Raw genomic sequence first — 11,943 nt, 5'->3', positions numbered from 1 at the left:
ACCTTTTATAATGTAATAATAATGTGGTGCTTATATAGCGCCTTACACCTTACGTTTCAAATCGCTTTATAATTATAATCACTGTTCATCCTATTGAGACCATTTGTTTTCTGCAGCAGCTCGAGATCAGCGCAATTTGGTATCTAGCTTCCCAGGAACCCGTTTATACTCCTGGGTAAAGAGAGGCAATCGTAGTAAAGTGCCTTGCCCAAGAACACAAGCACCATTTTCACCGTCAGGGTTCGAACCCACTTACCACGGCACATGAGTCGAACACCGTAACCATTGGACCACAGCGCCCCACAAAGGACTTTAAAAGCATAGGTTATTATTTTCAGAATTGTTAGAGTGTGTAATGACAGTAGCAATGACCATTTGACTCCAAAAACTGAAAGTATGCCTTATTGGTAAACCTCCTTTAAACGACTCTGACAATCTTTAAAATATCGGCCACGGTAGCTCCAAGGGAAGACAGCTTGGCTTACAAATCTTCAACCGTTATGACATTTGGATTAATCCACCACACTCTCCCGTGTTTGTTCGGGAAATTAAACCACATCAAAACGAACATGGAACGCTATACCGCGCGTAGATTACATACTGACGCTTTGCATTTACCCTTTACGTTATTCAGTATTTGTTAAGTCGCTTCGCATATTTCCCGACTCGCTGACGAGAACATCATCCGACCGCACGCCCAGCGGTGCAGTATTAGCCAGAACAGTTTACAATTTCCCGTTCGCGTTGTTGCGAATTAGTTGGAGGCGGGACACTGCTCTTCCAATCGGAATTCCAGGTCACACTGTGGCGCGGTGATGTTCAGACTCGAGTCCGCACTAATTAGTGTCCGGCTGACATGAGACACTCGCTTACATTGGCCCTTGACTTAAGCCCCCAGGTCAAGGATAAACATTTGACTTAAAGAACGCTACAAGGACATCATAATAAAACGGAAGTATGCACCAATATGAATATCCCTGCTCAGCATGCTCATAACAAAAATCCTTCTAAAATCTTCAAAGATTCCATAATAAAATATAAATAATGAAGCTGGTCACAAAGTGCATACAACTCGTAATCTAAACTTAGCAAACAATATCCACATCCTTTACAAATTGGCAAAAACGTGTTAGCCAGTCCTGCCGAAGGACACCACACAGTAATGGTGAACTAGCTGGCAGTATGAAACTCACGTAGATATAAATATATATATATATATTTTTTTTTTTAGGAAAGACCAAACACAAAACCGAATGCCTACTAGACCCTGTTACAATCAATCACTTCCAAACTAAATTCTGAAATCCCTCTTCGAATATCTTGAGGAGTATCTTCCTAGAAGGTTCGGACTCGTGCAGTGTGAAGCGAGATGAAATACGGACATTTTGTCTCCAAACAAACACATCATGTTCGATGTTTTCTGTTTAAAATATAAGGTCTATACTTTCTGTAAGACCCTTCACACACGTGCACCGATCGGGACTCATTCTAAAAGTACCGTCGGGACATGGTACATACCATTGAAGCAACTGGCTTGAAATGTAATATGGATGTTGTTTGACACTGTGAAATTTTCTTATAACCGATTTTGAAACACTTCTGAGAGTTACCAGAAAGTAGGCCAACTAGGACAGCTGGTCAAACAGATTTCTCTGCCCACAAACCAGAAGCAGCAAACATATTACAGGGAAACGAGATGACCAAAACAAATGTAAGTGATGCCGAAGAAAGTTAATGCTTTCGCAGTTAGGATCGGGTGTCGGTGGAAAAACACCCAAGCAGCTGAAACGATTCCGACTTGTGACAAGCTCCGGAACATCACTCGGAACAGACTCGGCGACGGCTGTTTCATGTCTGGGCACGGGATACCAGGAATATTAACTTCAAATCATGAAACTTCTAGTGCTAAGCATGGACCTCTTCTACGTACGCACATGGAATATTTATCTAGCAAAGAAGTAGCATTAATTACCTCCGCCAAAGGAGGTAATGTTTTCATCGGCGTTGGCTATTTTGGGGGGTTGGTTCAACCAAACAACCAACCAACCAACCAACCGGTTGGTCTTTTGTTTGGTTGTTTAGTTTGCCTGTTAACAAGCTAACTCAAAAAGTTAAGGACGGATTTGCATGAATTTTTTTTAAGGGGTGGTCCTTGGTTCAAGTACAGTTGGTTTAGATTTTGGAAGTGATCTGGGTTGGTTTGGATTCTTTTGGGTGTACTGGCAACATGGCAAGAAATTGTTTAGTCTTGGCGTAAGTTTGCGCTCTCAGAGTGCTGTTTAGTTTAATGCTAATGTTCGCTTTGTTCATTCTTTTGCTAATTGGACCAAGCTTTCTTGCAAATATTGATATCAAAGGGCGGCGATACCCGGGAAGGGGGGGGGGCTGGGTGGAGGGGGGGGGCCTTTACCCCAATATTGTTTGGGATGGGGACGAAAATGGCGTTGTCTCCCACTCCCTCTCTAATAATTTATGCAAGTGTGTATAGAGTTTAACCCAATGTACCAAACTTTGCAATGCGTTTTCCGTGTTAATTAAAGAAATTATATGGATGCTAAAAGTGTTACGGTAACAACAAAAGGTAAAGTGTTTAAATATATCAAAAATGATAAAGCAACAGACACGTTAGGTTTGAAAACTATCCTCTTAAAAGTCCTGGGTCAGATGGTTTGACCCGGAAACCCGGTCAAAACTAACCTGCGTTTTCGGTTAAACGTCACTTTTGCCAAGGTTTTCGTGTCAAAACGACAAGAAGAATGATCCAGAGAAGTGTCACTTTGAATCGAAAGAGTGGCAGTCTGACCATGGACCTGATTCAGTGGCGAGTCTTACTTGTTTAGCACAGCAGTGACATTATTACCGCACTGACGTCACTGCAAAAACGGTTGAATTAAAATTTTACCGCGAAACTGCAGATCATACAACAGCCGTCGGTCTCCTTATACCGCCAACGAAGTGCCCCTCAGTCCGCCGATTGGCCCGTCTCAAATGTCCTCCCCGGCGCCAATTGGTGACTAATTCCCAATCAGCGCAGCACCTGCACGTGTCAGGACCAATCAGCGGTTGGCTTCGAGCCGGGAGCCGGGACCCGCTACTGCGGACCCGCTCGCCCGGTAGGGGTGCCGGCCCCTCGCCTCTCCATTAACACCTTATCGAATTAGGGCGGTATTCTCCAATTGGGGCGGCGTCGGGGTTATTACTATAACAGGTTCATCAATAACAAGTTTGGAGCTGCAGAAATTGTTCTTGTTTTCCCCTCTACTTACTGAGAAGCAAGATCCTGCTGTAATGTCATATGCTTTGTTGTAATCAAGACAAAATACAACACGGACATGATTGCTGCTGTTCAGATGCATGCCTGCCATGCTGAAATCAAATACAATACAATTGTGCGCAGTTGGTACCTCTAATAAATGTACACTGTAATACAAAACTCTGTATATGAACTGCATGCTAGCTTGCTGAAACTGGAGCATTTAACTAGAATGACTGGACATGGACGTATTTCAATGATATAATGAGGGTTATTACGTACACTCGCCATGTCCAGTGTGAATGTGAATGGAAAAGCTTCATACGAATTCAAGTCTTAGTAGAATTCTGAAAAGGACATATTTCAGAGCGAATAGAGTTTTATCAAAACCCCACTTTCTTCGCCAAATGTATGTTCTTATTATGCACCACACATTCCAGCATGCAGAAATATATCACACAAAACGAATGAAGGTAATGAAGGTATTGACATGTCTTCGCTTCTAGGCCATGGACCGAAATCTGTTATCAGGTCTAGAAGTTGAGGTTCGTCTTAACTTTTTGGTGTCTGCTTGCAATAAGTCAACTTTACTCATGTGAAAGAAAAACATCATTTCCAAATGATTTTCTTTTCTTTTTAATGTAACTTCAGACATGATGTACGCCCGACACCAATAAATGTAAGTCCGACACGTACATAAAGAACACGTATACGTCGTTAGCTCGAGGGCTTCATTGAACGGATATAATTATGTAGATTACCATGGAGGCTCTGCGCGCTGTAGATCGTGGGGCCACCCAAAAAAGGGTTTTATGCAGAGGGTACATTAAGGTAGTGAGCTATATTATAGGTCGTCCAACACTACACGCACTGTATTATATTTACTGGTCTCACAGCACCCGCTTCTATTCCTGCATAGAGTGCATAGGACTTGAAACACACGCAAACAAATATAGGACAAAGAAAATAAGTAATTAAATAATTACCCTCTCCAAGTGACCCCCTTTTTTCGACATGTCCCAGGTTTAAATCATTTCTGTTGCTAGCGTCGTCATTTTGAGAGCAATTATTGTCAGCATGGCATAATTTAAAGACTTTGCTTCCGATCTGCGCTCCTGAATTGAACAGAGACATTTGAAAAAATGGCGAACTCTCAACGTAGCTCAGTTGGTAGAGCACCGCGCACCGGTACTGTGATCCGCCGGTCAAAGGTTCGAACCTTCCTGTATTCAATTTCTTTGTTCAACATTAAAATTACAAGTCAAGAATTGTATAAATGTATACCTTTGTAAGGCCAGGTCTCTTGCACCAAGGCCAGACTTGGCCAAGGAAATTATACGCATATGGATATAGACTTTATTCATCAATTTGTACATATATTAATCGGCAATGCATGTTAAGCGTATGACTGGTTTAACACAGTTGACCGTAAGACGCAATTCATAATTTGGCCATACTACGCCCTAAATATGCAAATTACACCCTCGATTAATCATACATGGTTTACGAAATGAACCGACACGGGTCTTATGAAATGGAACCCGCACGGAATGCCCGTGGGTGATCTGAATTGATAATTCTACTACCACCCGTCCACCAATTATGTTAATTAAGAGTGGATGTTAAAAAGACTTTTCTAAAGCAAGATTGAAGTATAGCTTCCGGAGGCTGGACTGAGTGTCCTGTACCACGGTTCTACAGTTACATAGGCGTTGACGGTTCCTGGGCGTCGTCATGCTGCTTCTGTGCATTTTGTGCTTGATGGTTAGTGGGCAGGTCAACGGCAACTGGGCCGATGGGAGCAAGGATCCCGACCATTCCAATTTGGTAAGAAAAGCTCAAACCCTTTCTTATACCGATATAGCTTGTAGGTGAAGGTGGATGCTTTGGCATGAGTCCATGGTATACCTGTATACAGTATGGTCAGCCTGACGTTACATCTGGAGGTGGTTCCAACCCTCATTTTGCTATTTGATTTCCTAACCAGAAATGGGTGATGAAGTTAACCTCACGAAATTAACTTCACGGCCGAAGAAACAGTTAAACTATAGGTTTTTTTCCCAGCCAATTTCCTGAAATGTTCTTTCACTTCTGAAAATCGGTCATTCGTTTTCGACTGAATTTGGATGCACGCCTTTAATCCCATTTCAATTCAACGAAAGTTCAATCGTTTTCATTGTCCGTGCATTCGGTTTTGAGAAACAGACCGCCAATTACGTTTGTCCATTCATTTATGCAAGCATAACTTTTCTAAATTGATTGCTGGAACAGCCAATTTTATTGTCGTTTAATGAAAACGAAACCCCTAATTGTATATGGTGCCGATGGCATTAAACTAAAAGTGTAATAGAATGGTGAATGTTTAAAATCGCCCTATAAAAGCGAAAAAGAAATCTTGCAAACAAATCTGAATGGACATAAACGAAAGGTGCTGCTCAATCAGTTAATTGATTGAACTGAAATGGAATCGAATGCTCTGGTAGTGAAAATGAAACGCGTGTTCAGAGTGATTCTTAAATTCAGACGAAAATGAATGACCGATTTCAAAAGTGAATGAACATCTAAGGAAATTGGCTGGGGAAAAAAAACCCTATATTAAACGCATTTCCTCAAAAGCAATGTTATCCAAAGTTGGTTGCCAAAAGAAGCATTCATTATTTACCATGTGTACAATGCCAGATACAACGTTACAATTAAGGTTGTGTTCATATACATGTCCATTCTTGAATATTAAGAAACGATAAGGTATGGTCAGTTTGCTCGTTTATATCATGCTAAATCAACGTTGGCTTGGCGTCGCTATCGTCGAAACATCAATACATCACTGTAAGTTTTCTGAGTTCGTAGTACAAAGTAACGCTTCAGAAACGTTAATGAAATCGGAAAGTTATGGACTACATTTGTTTGAGATACAATCATCGAAGGTATCGACAGGCCACCACAATTAGGCACAATCGTCTCAAGTCACTTGACGAAGTAATTTCTTAACATTTTTCATCCTTTGTAAGAAATACCATATATTTTTTTTGGGCAATACTTACTTGAATATATTCAAGTAAGTATTGCCCCCCAAAAATGAGAAGTACTGATAGTCCAAAGGAACCTTTGACAAAAGCAGGAGACTAGGAAGTGATAAGTTTGAGCTTGTTAAGAAACTTTTGAAAGACTGTTGTTTAATAGAATGGTGGAAAGCACGATTGTGACAGAGATTGCCGCAATCTGGAACCGTACATTTCAAGTCCTTCATGATTTGATTTGTTATTGAGTTAGAATTCTGTCAAACATCTCCAAAAGCACTTTACATGTCTAGTTCTTTTGACGGCGACAGGTGAACAATTTTCTCTAAAATGAAACCTCGTTTTAGGTGAAGTGGCATGGCTGTCATTTACTTCATTCAAAAATGGAATTTATTAGTTACGAAAAACATATGCTGGTTTACAAGACAAACATCTGGGAAATCTAGATGCAAATGTAACCTCCTAATTCTTTGACACAGATGGAAATGAGCCTAATTAAAATAATCCAAGGTAGCTTCATGGATAAACGAGCTCGAGCCCAGTACCGTACAGGTTTACTACCTGCCTTGAAATTTGGTCACAGACAAACCGATCAAGTGCAAAACCTATGCATGTATAGGGTACTGGAAGCGTACTTGAATGAACATGGATACTCTGACAATCTGCTTACCTAAAATCCTATTGATATAAAACATTATTAAAGTATTTTATTTTCTTCAAAAATGAAGGCTCCTTTTTGCACAATCATTATCATAAATATGCATCCGTGGACCATTTCAGTTCAATACATTAGGCCTAGTCAAAGAAAAGCTTCCTTTGAATGGTACTTTCAACAGCCCTGTGTTCTCAAAAGGCCGGACCATTTTAGTTTAAATGACCGCACCAGCTGTAAAAAGCAAGTTGTCTAACTGAGAAAAGCGTCCCTTTTAAATGTGTATGTTATCGAACCTGATGGCGGTGGTAACACATTATTTTGCACGTAACCAGAAATGTTGTTGTTTACCTTAATATATTACTCGAATGATATATTCATTCTGTAAACTCAACGGTGATTTACACAACGAAAATCCAATGTAACGTCAATAAAACGTAAATACACGGCGCGAATGCGAACGCAAACAAGAATTTGAGACGTCAACAATTTTTTTTTTTAATTTCGCCGCGAGTGTATCGAGACGCCAAGTGTCAACATTTCTAATTGCTGTTAAAATATGTTTAGGTACTGTTTTAAGTTCTTCGCATCCCATACTTGGCTACGTCAACACTAAATTAGCACATTGCACTTATGTTATGGTCAGCCGAAATGTAGTGAACCTTAAATGTGCAATTGCAAAACGCAAAATGCATACTCTCATGATACCTGTGAAACTTTCGAAAACTTGTTTTTCTTACTTATTTGCAGCATTTGCAATACCACACAATGCATTTTTTTCGTGGCCCAAAAGGAGGCAGCCCATAATCAGTGTACCTGTCTTCCTGAACGAATGACTGTGTCACTAACCGTTACTTGCCAGCCGGGCAGTGCTATCGTATATGATTAACCATATAGCCAGTGAACGGGCTCAATCCAGCCCATGGTGAAGTCCCAAGAACATGAAAACACTTCCAGTGAATATCGCGTTCTGATTCAGTTATATAAATAAAGTTGGCATTCGCACAACTTCATTGGGCTTGCTTTGTTTGTCTTGTCATTGTTTCGGTTCAGGCAGACTCTTGGTAATAATTTGTCTTCTCCGTTTTTAGGGATTCGATGCAGTGAATATGGCATGCAACGAGGACAAAACTGCCTGTGGCGACTGCTACACCGCTCGAAGTCATGGACTGGTATACCTAAGTACGACATTTATTCGAGAATCAATTCCTCTTTTTCTACTTCCGAGCAACCCCAATCATGAAAGTTTTACCATTTTCAATGTTACAATACCCCAAAATCAATGCACCTAACATGAAGACTAATGTATTCATACAACGACTACTCAAAGAGTATTGTATTCATCGTTACAATCGTCATTTGAACACCCATGCAAGAATATAGGAGGGAATGGTAACGTGTATTTTACTGGTGAACGCACATAAGCAACGATTTGCTACTCAGTACACTCCCCCTACTCAAGGGCGATAGTGTGGTCTCTATTTTCTTTGAACTTTAATCGGATGTATTCTACTTAACCAGTTACTCGGGATCAACGCTTCCGATTGCGCACGATACAACAAGTGCACGTAAATATACGTGCGTTTAAGGCGGTAAGCTACTTGGCGTAGTTCGCAGGTTATTCAGTGACTACAAAATATTGGAAACTGAAATATCAGAAAAAAATTCAACTTACCAACTGAAAGCAGTTTCCTTAATTCAGAGCACGCTTTTCAGTCCCTTGAACGCTGTCTAATAATGTCCTACATTTAGGAGTTCCGTTGTGGACAATCTGTACTCAGACGAAGTAAATCTGCAAAGAAAGCACCCAAAGAAAACGATTAACAATGTTTGTGTTGCTACAATATAAACTGATAATGCCGCGACAAAAATACATTTTACATAACACGGACAAAATGGAGGCTCACTTAATACTGTACCGCTGGAAACCACATCATTCTTTACAGATGTAACCCACCAAAGCACTGTACTGCTTTGTGATTCAGCGGAGAAGGAACACGTTGTAAACAATTGTATACAATGTGACCAATGTCCCCCTTTTTCAGATGTGTTTGAATACACAGCGGATCCCTACAAGGTTCAAGCGTCCATTGAGGACGGAATCCAAGATTGGGACTGGACATTTATTCAAGGTAAACTACTATAATTATGTGTCAAAAGATAAATATGGGAAAAAAATACAAAGATAAAAATGAAAATGAATAAATTGCTGCAAACCCCTTACTTACTGGATGGACCCTTAAATATACAAATAAAACAAAATTAAGAAGGCCTGACGTTGCGATGTTCACAAGATCTTGTTCAGCGGCAAACGGCCAAGTTGAAGAGATTACAATATACTAACCAATGCAAATTTCAGCCTAGTGGTTATAGCTGGATTTACAACACCTCACCCACAGATTCTGTGTCTTTATTGGCCGGGAGCGAGTCACATGTTACTTTCTAATTTTGCTATCGTTCTGTGCACGGCCAAAAGTACAATGCGCATAGCAACCAAAGTACTATACAATTAGCAACCAAAGTACTATTTCCACGGCGCGGTATTTGTGTGCAAATGCATGATGGTGTGCGCGTTGCGCGTTGTGCGTAGCGCGTATTATTCAAAAGAGAGCGCGCCGCAGACTTGGGTTCAAACATTTCGTGAAGGGGTAGTTTTTAAGAGAGAAATACATTTTCCACCAATTTTGTATTGAAATTGAAGTTTATTTTAGCTGTGTTTAGATTTAAATAATTTAAAATATTAAAATCAAGCAGAATCTGTGGGTGAAGTGTTATAAAACAAATATTGAATGCTTTATCTCGTGGTGAAGTAAAACTAGCCTCCCTCGGTGATCCATGGATCATTCTATTCTCCCTCGGTTTCGCCTCGGGAAAATAGAATGTCCATGGATCACCTCGGGAGGCTAGTTTTACTACACCACTCGAAGCATTCAATATTTGTATAATATATTACCACATGCTAACAAAGGTACAAAAGGAATACTATGTGTTTATCGTTTCATATTGTATTAAATGCTAACTAAGGTAAAGCATTAGATGTGAACAATTGTAAAATGTAACTAAATGTTTACCATGGTAAACGAGCACATAAGGTTAAGGACAACAATGTTCTTACAGTTGGAGAGATTACCGAAAATGCTAACCAAAGGTTACAAGCAAGATGTTACCAAGGTACAGGACTGCAATGTGTCAATAGTTATAGAGATAACCAAGTATATACCATTGGCAAAAGACCTTAATATGTGATAAAGGATAGAAAATTACCAAATGTCAACCACAGTTACGGAATACAGTGTGTATTACCAGTGTGTGGCGGGGGGGGGGGGGGGACAAACAAGATGCCCTCGGCATTGAATATCTTTTTGGTATTGACGTATGATAGCTGCTAATAAATTATGCTTTACAAAAATGGCATAGCAACAACACTCGTTGAAATTATGGCCTAATTCAATATTTGTACACGGAGCCCTGTTTATATGTGGACTTTCTTTATTTCTACCATTACATAGATGACCCATCGCAATTGTTTCGTTTCTGCAAAGAGATCAAGGTATCCTCAACCCCAGAGCTACCGCTGCCCATGCGTGCCAGCCTCTGCATTGACAATGATTTCAGTGGGATCGATGTGCCGTCCGACTGCGCAACTCCCGTAGCTACTGTCACCATGGATACGCACTTCGCGGATGAAAATATCAATGGTCAACAGACGCTGTATTGTATTCCCTCTCAGTGATGAGCAGTGATCTTACTACATGGCGCCACCAAGCGATAGGAATATTTATTTGTAGTTCCCGTCGATTTATCGCATATACTGTATCGCAGTTTATTTCACTCCTCCTAGTGGCGTAAATCTGTTACGGCGAGTGGGGTGGGGAATGGAGGAGGGATGAGACGTGACCAAAATTTAAAAAAAAAATGCCCAGTCGTAGCAATTTGAAAAGCAGGGAGGGGAGGGGCTGGGCTGGACACAACATTACACTAGGGGCGCTGTTCATGACACAGATGAACATCTTTATGTACACTCGCTGTTTTATCAAAACGTCGCATTTTTTACTTTTTTTCTCCATATTTCAGCGATATTGAATAAATTTTTGGTTTTAGAAAGTTCTAAAAAATACCTGGAAATACACCTTAATGGTTTCTCATCACGAAGAAGGGGGAGGGGGGGGGGGAGTGACTCAATAGCCCAGCCCCACCTGGTCAACACTCACTAACGCTGACAGGGAAAAATAAGAACTTAAATCACAAGAGTCGTCTAAGTATTTTAAGCAAATATCTATAGAGTTCGTTTGCCACACACAAAATTTACCCATGTTGGCGATGTCTACAAACGGACGTCTAGTATTTTTTTTTCTCACGATGCACTCCCAACATGATCTCCATGGTTAACTGTTGGTGGCGCCCTATTGCATGAATGGATCCAGAAAAGTCGCATACGTCAACGTGTCCCACTATTGGTATATAGCTGGTTTTTCGAATACCGATCTGTTTGCTTAATAACAGTCGATGTATTTTGAAGTAATTTTTTTTTAGTATTTCAAATAAATATTTCACGATATGTTAACACTTCATTGCGTTTCACGATATATTAACAATTCAATGCGCTTATGTTTGTTAGAACAAAGTATTTTTCCCTTGTGGCATAAAGCTGAGTTTGATCTCGATTCATGCCTTGTGGGAATTTTTTTCAGCATTTTATTTATTAATTGCATTGTTGTTTTTTTTGGTGTTTTTTTTTGAGGTATTGCGTAATTGCAATAAGTTGATCTCCTCACTGAAAACTCTGTATTAAAGTGGTAAAGGTGGTTGTTTTGGATTTTTTATGTTTGGAAAAGGGAAATTAAAAAAACGTTGCACACGCCAATTTGTCTTTAATTTCATGTACTTAGTGACTTTACCACTCGACCATCAAATACATTATTGCGGCTATCGACAAAGTAACAAGCTAATGACAAGTTTATGGCTATCCGAGGACAGGCTTATATCTGTAATATACCATGCACGATTTGAGACAGGGTGGA

The 11,943-nt window shown here is 40.2% G+C and overlaps 1 protein-coding gene across 1 annotated transcript; it reads left to right on the top strand.

Moving 5' to 3' along the window:
- Positions 1–4,890: 4,890 nt before the first annotated feature.
- LOC119733199 lies at positions 4,891–11,630 on the top strand. Its single transcript, XM_038206789.1, has 4 exons — positions 4,891–5,080; positions 8,014–8,104; positions 8,968–9,054; positions 10,432–11,630. Exons 1-4 carry the CDS (start codon positions 4,988–4,990, stop codon positions 10,653–10,655), a joined length of 495 nt encoding a protein of 164 aa, XP_038062717.1. The 5' UTR covers positions 4,891–4,987; the 3' UTR covers positions 10,656–11,630.
- The last annotated feature ends 313 nt before the right edge of the window (positions 11,631–11,943 follow it).

The sequence above is a fragment of the Patiria miniata genome, unplaced genomic scaffold, assembly GCF_015706575.1.
Source record: "Patiria miniata isolate m_02_andy unplaced genomic scaffold, ASM1570657v1 HiC_scaffold_25, whole genome shotgun sequence".
Taxonomy (NCBI): Eukaryota; Metazoa; Echinodermata; class Asteroidea; order Valvatida; family Asterinidae; genus Patiria; species Patiria miniata.
The sequence above is the reverse complement of the archived record's forward strand: the minus strand, read 5'-3'. Positions and strand labels throughout refer to the sequence as shown.

Bases quoted from the DNA above. Each gene is read 5' to 3' on its own strand.
- LOC119733199 (XM_038206789.1), top strand. From the start codon at position 4,988: ATGCTGCTTCTGTGCATTTTGTGCTTGATGGTTAGTGGGCAGGTCAAC. The intron at 8,105-8,967 runs GTACGACATTTA...CCCCTTTTTCAG, and splicing joins TCATGGACTGGTATACCTAA to ATGTGTTTGAATACACAGCG. The intron at 9,055-10,431 runs GTAAACTACTAT...ACCATTACATAG, and splicing joins GGACTGGACATTTATTCAAG to ATGACCCATCGCAATTGTTT.